General features: G+C 36.7%; 1 protein-coding gene across 1 annotated transcript in view; it reads right to left on the bottom strand.

Annotated features, from left to right (window-relative positions):
• WDR33 (WD repeat domain 33) overlaps window positions 1–10,587 on the bottom strand; it is a 106,715-nt gene that overhangs the window by 43,831 nt on the left and 52,297 nt on the right. The window contains exons 7-10 of the mRNA XM_007957846.1: window positions 4,776–4,902; window positions 3,558–3,712; window positions 3,382–3,460; window positions 2,682–2,792 (exon numbers count right to left, since the gene is read on the bottom strand). Of these exons, the coding sequence (XP_007956037.1) occupies window positions 2,682–2,792; window positions 3,382–3,460; window positions 3,558–3,712; window positions 4,776–4,902 (472 nt within the window). The remainder of the gene's footprint in view (window positions 1–2,681; window positions 2,793–3,381; window positions 3,461–3,557; window positions 3,713–4,775; window positions 4,903–10,587) is intronic.

Here is a 10,587-nt window from a genome sequence, read left to right as displayed (position 1 = left end):
ATGGGTCTCTCCTCATCCAGGGCCAAGAAGAATGAAGAAAACCAAAAATTCATGGAAACAATCAGTCCTAGCAACTGGTACACCATCCAATCTGCAGCCTAAACAACTATGAGACCACAAGAAATACATGGTGCTTGACTACTACTGTCAACCACTTGGAAGAGGATCTTTGTAGGAGATCCTGGATAGGCGGGGAGAACAATGTGGAACAAAACTCAAAATCATTTGGAAAAAAAAAAAAGCAGGGAACAGGTTTCCTGGCCCGATGGAGCCTGGTGGAACCACTGAGACTATGTCCCTTAGCTGCACTTCAGGTCTGGAATTGAATGCACACCTGTAGCTTCCAGCCAAGCAATAGACAGGCATACCAGTTGAGCATTTACCTGAGGTAGATACACTCCTTGGAGAGAACAAGCAAGAGAGAAAGAAGGGGTGCTCAGGCACAGGGAGACAGCTCAGGGGGTAGGAGTGAATGGAGGAATGGACACAGGGAAGCAGTAGCTATTGGGAGGAAGTGGGAGAGGAGATGTTGCATTGCGCTAAATTGTGCTCAATGTCATGAGACAAAGTGTATGTGATCTGCTGTATGGAAAGTGTATTTGCTCTGTAAATTTTCACGCAAATCACAATAAATAAGTAAATAAATATGTACTATACAGCCACAGTAATCAAAACTGTGTGATATTGGTATAACGACAGACACAGAGACCAATGGAATAGAAATGAGACCCCAGAAATAAATCCATTGACCTATGGTCAGCTGATCTTTGACAAAGGGCTAAAATACATTAAATGGGGAAGAGATTGTCTGTTTAACAAATGGTGCTGGAAAAACTGGATATCCATGTGCAGAAAAATGAAACATGATCTTTACCTCACACTGCACATATAAACTAACTCTAGATGGATCAAAGACTTAAATGTGAAAGCTAAAACTATAAAGTTCCTCAAGGAAAATATAGGGGTAAATTTAGGAGCCCTAATGCCTAATGCATTTGACTGCTAACCAGAAGACTGGTGGTTCAAACTCACCAGCCACTCCTCGGAAGGAAGATTGGGCAATCTACTTCCATAGTGATACCGCCTCAGAAACCTAAAGAGGGGTCGCGATGAGTCATATCCGACTCAAAGGCAGTGCACTGTTTGTTGCTGTAATATATGGCATAAACAGACTATCAAGCATAACCCAAAATGCACAAACAGCAGAAGATAAACTACATAAATGGGACCTTCTAAAAATTAAATTTTTAGGTGCTTCAAAAGTCTTCTCCAAAAGAGTAAAAAAGAGAACTTACAGATTGGGAAAAAATATTCAGCAATGATACATCTGACAACGAACTTGTCTCTATGTATAGAAAATTCCAACACCTCAACAACAAAAAGACAAAGAATGCAATTCAAAAGTGGGCAGAAGACTTGAATAGACCCGTCACCAAAATAGGATATTTAGGCAGCCAACAAACATATGAAGAAATGTTCACAATCATTAGCCATTAAAGAGATGCAAATCAAAATAACAATGAGATACCAACTTTTCTTAGTATTAGCAACAAAGTTCAACAAGACAGAAAATAACAAATGCTGATGAGAATGTGGAGATTGGCACTCTCCTACACTGCTGGTGGGACTGTAAAATGGGACAACCACTGTGGAAAGCAGTATGGCGATTCCTTAAAAAGTTGGAAATAGAAATACCATTTGACCCAGCCATTCCATTACTAGGTATATATCCTAAAAAGTGAGAGCCAGAACAAGAACAGATATATGCACACCCATGCTCATCGCAACACTATTTACAATAGCTAAAAGATGGAAACAACCTAGGTGCCCATCAACAGAAGAATGGATAACCAAACTATGGTACATACACACAATGGAATACTATGCAACGTTAAACAATAATGTAGAATCTGCAAAACCCTGCATAACACAGATGACCTTGGAGGACATTATGCTGAGTGAAGTAAGTCAATTACAGAAGGCCAAATACTGTATTAGTCCATTATTGTAAAAAGTCAAGGAAAGGTTTATATATGGAAGGAAACTTCCTTTGTTGGTTACCAGGGGTGGGAAGGGTGGGGAAGGGAGGAAACACTGCAAAAATTTAAAAAATAATAATAAATAAAAAGTACAATTGGAAAATGAAACAGAAGAACAAGCTGAAACAGATTCTATCAACAATCAATAAAATAAACATATACAATGTTTCTTTCCTGCTATTCCATGAGTATAGTAATTCCTTGTGACTTGTGATATAAAATTTACCTAGTGTGAAAAAAAAAAAAAAAGATGGTGGGGACCAGGTTTGCTGGTCTAATAGAGCCTGATGGAACTACTGAGACTATGGCCCCTAGCTGCCCTTCAGGTCTGGAATAGAACCCACACCTGTGGTTTCCAGCCAAACAAAGTACAGGCATGTGAGTTAAACATTTACCTCAAGTAGACACACGCCCTGGAGAGAACAAACATGGGAGAAGGAAGGGCTGCTAATGCACAGGGAGACAGCTCAGGGGGCAGGAGAGTATGGAGGGATGGACACCGGGAAGAGGTAACTATGGGGAGGATTGCGCTAAATTGTGGTCAATGACATGAGACAAAGTATATGTGAACTGCTGTATGGAAAGCGAATTTGCTCTGTAAATCTTCACCCAAATCACAATTAAAAAAAAAAAAAAATTTACCTAGTGTGATCATTTGACCCTGAGCAGAGGATATGTCCAAGAGGATGCCATGCCAGGCTCCAGATCATTCCTTCATGGGCCATCTCCATTCCACCTACTTCCTTCTCCACCCTGCAAAAGAACCACAAAAAATTTTTTTTCATGGAAGTTGTCATAAAGACATTTTCTTTTAACCTTAACACATTTTGGAAGAATTGGTTAGTTGTTACAAATATATTCTTTTCTTCTAAGAGCACTTTCAATTCAAGAATTGAAAGCTTCAAGAATAATTTCTCCAGTGGGGAAGATTATTGTTGTTAGTTGCTATCAATTCAATTCCAACATAAGGTGACTCCATGAGTGCACAGTTGAACTACTCTATAGGATTTTGAGGCTGTGACCTTTTGGAAGCAGACTGCCAAGTCTATGTTCTAAAGTACCTCTGGGTGGGTTCAAACTGTCAACCTTTCAGCTAGTAGTCAAGTGCTTCTTTGTGGTACCCAGAGACTCCAATAAGAAACTGGGAAATCTATTTCATTATTTTCCCTAAATAACTTCCACGTCCAAATATGAAAGCTTAGATTTGCAAAATTGAAAACTGCCAGAGATCTCTAATATAGCATATATGGACATTCAGAAAAGGTACAAAACTTTATCACATCTTTACATATTCAGGTCTTTATAAAACCTATTACCTCTCTACAAAATGAATGTTACATACCCAACATGCCAGAATAACAAAGAACCATCAGACCCTCCACTGGCAAAAAGTCCTTCATGAACAGGATGCCAGGCAACAGCTGTAAATCAAAAACATGGGGAAAGATAAAATTATTAGGATCTGTGAATGCTACTGGTAATAATCAACATGACAAGAAGCAGATCACAGCCCCAGACCTGTGGCTTCTTTCTTATGACCTCGGAAGACTTGAAGCTCTTCTTTCAGGTTTCGAATATCAAAAAGTTTACAGAGATGGTCACGTGATGCTGTGAGTAGCCAATTGCCGTTGAGATTCAATTTCACTTCCATTACTGTGTTTTTATGGGCGTGACTAGAAACAAAGCACCAAGAAAATGACTTGTCAGAACTCAAAACAAGTATAAATCAGCATCATGGCCACTTTTGTTGAAAAGCACATGGATCAATATGGCAAGATATTCTAGCTTAGAAGTAATAAAGCCTAATACTCCACAGTTAAAAATATACTTGAAAGAAATAGATCAATGAGAGAAGTAATGTCTACTAACTAAGCAGAGCTCTCATTAACTAGTTAAACACAGTTTCAACTGGATAGAAAAATTTATCTGTGAAGCAAAGGAAGCAATTAAACACATAAATTAACATTCAATAAAGCTTATAAATTTTAAAAATTCAATGAAGAGGCTCTCATTCACATAAACCTTAAAAATGGCCTCTGGATAATCTATTGGTAATTTTAATGAACATCAGAGCAAAAAGGCAAGGTCTACACAAAGCGTACCTCCAAGGGGCACCATTCACAGCAAGTTCTAAACTGGATGTGTCCACGGAGCTGTGTAACAACTAGCTCACTATGGACATGGTTCACTTCCTAGACAGAAGGACCAACATACAATTGCTTTGTTCAAAAAGCATTAACAACCTATTAATGTAACTGTTAATGCTTACAAATAGTTCACGAAAACATTTTATTATGTGGCTGCATTTTAAGCACCTCACACAAAATATGAAAACTGATTCAAAAATGGGGAAAGACTTCTTCACAAACAGATGGACTGAGTTGGGCTGGTCTGCTAAGTGACCCATCAATTCCAGACATCACCAAAAAGTACTCTGACAAGGACAGGCAGTAAGTTATAATAGTAATTAGTAACAACCACTGCCTCTGAGTTCATCCTGTCTCCTTTGAGAACAAAATTAAAGTTATTTATATGTGGCAGAACAAAATCAAGCCTTATTTCATAAGAAATTTAGAGATAAATCAAACTTAAATATTTATAAGTCTACAGATAAAAGTCCATATGTTATCTAAACTACGCATTTAACAACACATGACAAGAGAAAGCTAAAATGAAAGCACATAGGTTGCTAGATTCCCCTTCACTGAGGGGCCAAGGAGGGCTCCTATCACTTACAGTGTCGCAAGACTCTGCCCAGTCTTGGGATCCCAGAACTTGATCGGCTGTTGACTATCTTTACTTCCTGAAACAACTAACCCTTTTGTTGGATGCCAGTCTACACATTTCACATCAGCACCATGCCCTGAAACAAGTTAAGATAAAAATCTAATCAGCTATGAATATTTAAAGCAGAACTTTATTCTAATTTAAATCAAAGTTGAGATACCTCCTAAATGTTTTGACCTTATTGCTCAGTAAACTTAACATTTTTTAATGTTAAATACTCTGGTTTCTAAGACTTTTAGAAACCAGTCATCTTATATTAGGACTAAGCTCATTTTTCCTGCCCACTGCTAGTAAGCTAACTCAAGGCTTTTTGGATGATGAACCTCTAAGCCCCCATATACAAAACTTCTCAAACAACTCATATGTTCCAGGATTATCCTGACTGTCTGGCACTGCTCATTTTAGCTTCCTCCCTTTGTGGTAGTCCTTGTGGATCAAAAGTCCTGACTTAAGGCTTACACAACACTCTGTAGATGTGAGGGCAGGTAAAGTATTCATCTTTCAGATCCTATCTGCAGAAATGAATAGCAATCATCCATCCCTGCTTGGTTCACATATGTTGTGACAATCATGAGATAAACTACTTGCTTTGAGCACTTGAAACCATCACCTCCATAAATCCTCACAAAACAGTGAGGCAGCATTAACACTATCTCTATTACACATCCTTGACCTCCTAACCATTGTGCTAAAGCATAAAATCCCCACCAAAAACCACAGGTATAAATGGCAGCAATGAAAACTGAAAGAAATGGGTATGACTTTTGAATTTTCAAATTTTTTATAAGTTGGTTGCTACACACAAAAAAAGTTTATTTTATATAGCAAATTCACTAGCAAGCAGGTAAAGAGAATTTGAAACAGCTTTCTTCTCTAACTTGGATCAAATACAGCTTCTCTTAAGTTTTAAGGTGGGAAGGAGGAAATACAGAGAACAGAGAAAAGGGGATGTAGGGAAGAAATAAGAGATGATTCTACAGGGGCACTGGAAGTGACATGACCGATTCATAAGGGAAGCAATTCACACTTCACTTAGGCATGGGTTTATGCAGAGACAATACCCCACACTGACAAGCCTGTATGGAGGTATCAAGCATCAGAATAACAGTTTGGCAATGTGTATCAAAAGCACAAAAAATATGCACATGGTCTTTGGCCCAATAATCCCACATCTCAGAATTTATAATAAGGAAATAATGGATGTTCAAAAGGGTATCTCTATAAGAATATTTACTGAGGCACTTTATTTTTAAATATCTTGAACAGGGTATAAATGTATTAAATGTGTGTGTGTGTGTGTGTGTGTAAAATATATATATAAATACATTACAAAAAAAGTATAACTTGGCACATGCACCTATTATCAATAGATAGACACAGTAGTTAAGGCATTCAACTGCTACCCAAAAGGTTGGCAGTTCAAACCCACCAGCTTCTCCACATGAGAAAGATGAGGCAATCTGCTTCCATAAAGATTTAAGGCCTTGGAAACCCTACTGGGCACTTCTGCTCTGTAATGGGGGGCACTGGTGGCATAGTGCCTAAGGCAATTGACTGCTAACCAGAAAGCCAGCAGTTCACACCCACAAGTCACTCCTCATTAGGAAGATCGGGCAATCTACTTCCCCAGTGGTACTGCCTCAGAAACCCAAGGAGGGGTCACTATGAGTCAGGTCCAACTCGACGGCACATAACAACTAGAACAACTCTGTAATGTAGAGTCACTATGAGTTGGAATCAACTTGACAGCAGTGGTTTCTTGTTTTTTTTTAAATATATGATTTAATGACATGATTAAAATGTTCATGATACTAACTTACAGTATTCCTGATACTACCACTATTAAGGGCAAACAAGGTGATGTAATTGTCTGCATATATCTATACAGAGAAAAAACAGAGAAAAGATTAGAAAACAAACTTACTATAAATAATAGTAAGTTGGGTGGTAGTATTAAGGTAATTCTTATTTCTTCTTATTTTTCCTACAATGAACATATATTATTTTATAATCTGGGTATGCGAGAGGGGCACAAGAAAGGTTTTATTGTTTTTATTAAGGAAGGAAAAAGAATTAAAGGTGGAAATAATGAAATGAAAATATAGCTCGATCTTTCTGAACACTTGCTTATCTCAAGAACTTTTAAAGTTTTATTAACCATTGTAACCTAAAAAGAAATGTGGGAAGGAAATTTAAAAACTTCATGGCTACTATCACCTGAAAATGAGGATTATGTATAGACAGACCTATATGAATTTTAACAATCTGACTTTATGAAAAATGCATGAGAAAGCACTCTTTAAATTGTAATAGACTATGCAAAAAGTTTCTATCTATCTTCATCTTCACTAGGACAGGTTTATTATATAAAGAAAGTTTATGTTTAAAGGTATATTTATGTAGTTTAAAAATGTAAAAGAAAAAAATATCATGCTATAAAAAAAGAACAATAAAATATATTTCAGTTACTTTATGTTTTCTGAAGTACCTCAAAATTTAAGTAGAATTCAAGCGAGTGAGGAATCCTATCTATTCTTTAAGTTATCCATATCACACACATTAGTTATAGAAAGCAAACTGACTGGTAATGTTGCCAGAATAGAAGCTCTGGTTGCATAGTGGCTAAAACATTGACGTGCTAACCAAAAGGTTGGTGGTTCGAACCCACCAATTACTCTGTGGTAGAAAGATGAGGCAGTCTGCTTCTGTAAAGATGTATAGTCTTGGAAACCCAATTAGACAGTTCTGCTTTCTCTATAGGGTCTTTATGGGTTGGAACTAACTCAATGGCAGTGATTTAGGTGTTTAGTTGTTGTTGTTGTATTCTAGAATGTATTATTGGTCACTGGTGGCATAATGCCTAAGGCATATGACTGCTAACCGGAAGCCTGGCAGTTCAAACCCACCAGCTACTCCTCCGAAGGAAGACTGGGCAATCTACTTCTGTAGTAATACTGCCTCTGAAACCCAAGGAGGGATCACTACAAGTCGGATCCGACTCGATGGCAGTGTTTGGTTTGAGTTCTTCTTCTTCTTCTTCTTCTTCTTCTTATTCTTCTTCTTATTATTATTATTATTATCATAGCAGCAGCAAGTACTTACATAGTACTACCTAGGCATGAAACTATTCTTAAGTGCTGTTATGTATAATGACTCAGCAGTTTACACATAGATTAAAAAGCGCAGATAGATTAAATAACTTGCCAATGATCACACAATTAGTTTGCAGCAGGGAGAAGACCTGAATGCAGGGATTCTGGTTCCAGAACCTCTGATCTTCTGCTCTACTGTCTTCTCAGATATGGAAAGGTTAGTTTAAGAGCTATAGGAAGAAATCTTAAGTGTATCTTCCTACTTGCCTATATATACATAAATAAATACTCAATGAAGAATAGTACCTAACAGACAGGGATCTGGGATAGGAAAGGCACTATTCATTTATTAACCTTTATTTTAAAAGATGTGCATGTTTTATCTGCTTTTAGCATTAAATAAATAAACTTTCCAACAAAAATTAACACTTGTGACTTAAAAAGGTGGACACACGCACAATACACATTTGTGCAAATACGTATAAAATATAAAACAATATACAAGAAATTGATCCTATTGACTGAATCCAGAAGAACTGGAATAAGGAGGAAAGAGACTTTTCACTGTACATTGTTTTGCAATTTATTCTATTTTGGAACATGAATGTATCCATAAGGAACAAAATGCAATTGAAAAAATTTAATTTACTAAATAATATTGAATTATCTTTGGCAAATGGATTTGAAATCTTTCAAACAGTATCTATCACAACCTTTAAATTAAAACAAAAAAAAGAAAACTGAAAAACAGATCAAACTGGCATACAAACAAATTGATATGCAATGTCTTTCCTCAGGGGTAAAAATTAGATTGACAAAAGTGACTTCAACTGATAAAATTCTATCCGCCCATATCAATGCATACATTTAGAGTCAGAAGAACCATACTAGTTGGAATCTATCCTAAGAAAATTATTTTAAAGATGTAAAGAAAATTTTCAATGTCAAAGAATTAGAAGTCTTCCTAATAGTGAAAAATTGGAAACAAATTTAAGTCGTGGAATGATTAATTAAATAAACTGTCCAACAGTCAATAAACAGAAGAGTAATACAACTATTAAAATGAAGGTTCTGGGAACAAAGAAAAATGAACATAAAATAATACGAACCAAAAAGCAAAGACACACAAAAACTGTACACAATTTTAAAAAGTTTATGTATTATTACAAAAATGTATAGGTATGGAAAAACAGAAAATAATAATTATATAGGGGTAGTAACAACAAAGGTTAACTTTTTCTATTCATTTTCCCCCTAATATTATATTGTGACTTTAAATAACATGGACTGGATTTTTTTGTGTGCAAATTTTTGGTGTATTTTTTAAATAAGGAGAAAAATAAAAAAAAAACAAAACACTACTAAATGCAAGTTACTTCACTAGATACTTTACCCTATCAAATTAACAAAAATCAAATTTGGTGACACCCAGTGTTAATAACAGGTGTTCTCATCCATAACTGGTTACAAAATAAACATATACAACTCTTATAAGGCAGAATCTATCAAAATTTTAAATGCACATACCATTTCCTCCTATTATTTCTTTGCTAGGAATTTACCCTATGTCTATTACTGCAAAAGCACAACAAGATTTGGGTTCATAGGTTTGCTGGTCCAATAGAGCCTGGTGGAACCACTGAGACTACGGCCCTTAACTGTCCTTCTGGTCTGGAATTGAACCCACACCTGTGGTTTCCAGCCAAACAAAAGACAGGCATATGAGTTGAACATTTACCTCAAGTACATACTCTCTTTGGAGAGAACAATCATGGGAGAAAGAAGGGCTGCTTATGCACAGGGAGACAGTTCAGGGGGCAGTAGTTCATGAAGGGATGGACATGGGGAAGAGGTTAACTATGGGGAGGTAGTGGGAGGGGAGCTATTGCATTGTGGCAAACTGTGGTCAATGTCATGAGACAAAGTATATGTGAACTGTTATATGGAAAGTGAATTTGCTTTGTAAATCTTCACCCAAATCACAATTTTAAAAAAAGAGAGAGAGAAAGAGACAGGGAAGAGGTAACTAACTATGGGAAGGAAGTGGGAGAAGAGCTTTTGCATTGTGGGAAATTGCAGTCAATGTCCTAAGACAAAGTGTATGTGAGCTGCTGTATGGAAAGTGAATTTGCTCTGTAAACTTTCACCCAAAACACAATAAAAATAAAAATAAACACAGTCAAAAAAAAAAAAAAAGATTTAGGTTCAAAGATATTTACCGTACCTTTTTTGAAATGCAAGAATGGAATCAACTTACACATGAATCAATGAGGGGTATTTTAAAAAAATTAAACTAAACTCGTAATTGAATACAAGACAGCTGTTAAAACTGAGGCAGAAACAGAGAACTTTGGGGATAATGGAAATATTCTATATATGGTGATGGTTACAAAAATGAGCAAAAAGGTGGTTTTTGGGGGGATCAATATATTCTGATCTCGATTATGGTATATGAACTTGTAAATGTTATTTCATGTATAATGGGAGCTCTGGTAGCATAGTGCCTAAGGCACTTGACTGCTAACCAGAAGGCTGGCGGTTCAAACCCACCAGCCACTCCTCAGAAGGAAGGTTGGGCAATTCTACTTCCGTAGTGATACTGCCTCAGAAACCCAAGGAGGGGTCGCTATGAGTCGGGGCCGACTCAACGGCATATAACAACAACAACC

This window comes from Orycteropus afer, unplaced genomic scaffold, assembly GCF_000298275.1.
Source record: "Orycteropus afer afer isolate SDZICR_OR568_19922 unplaced genomic scaffold, OryAfe1.0 scaffold00809, whole genome shotgun sequence".
Classification (NCBI taxonomy): domain Eukaryota; kingdom Metazoa; phylum Chordata; class Mammalia; order Tubulidentata; family Orycteropodidae; genus Orycteropus; species Orycteropus afer.
Note: the sequence above shows the minus strand (reverse complement) of the source record. Positions and strands in the feature narration are given on the sequence as shown.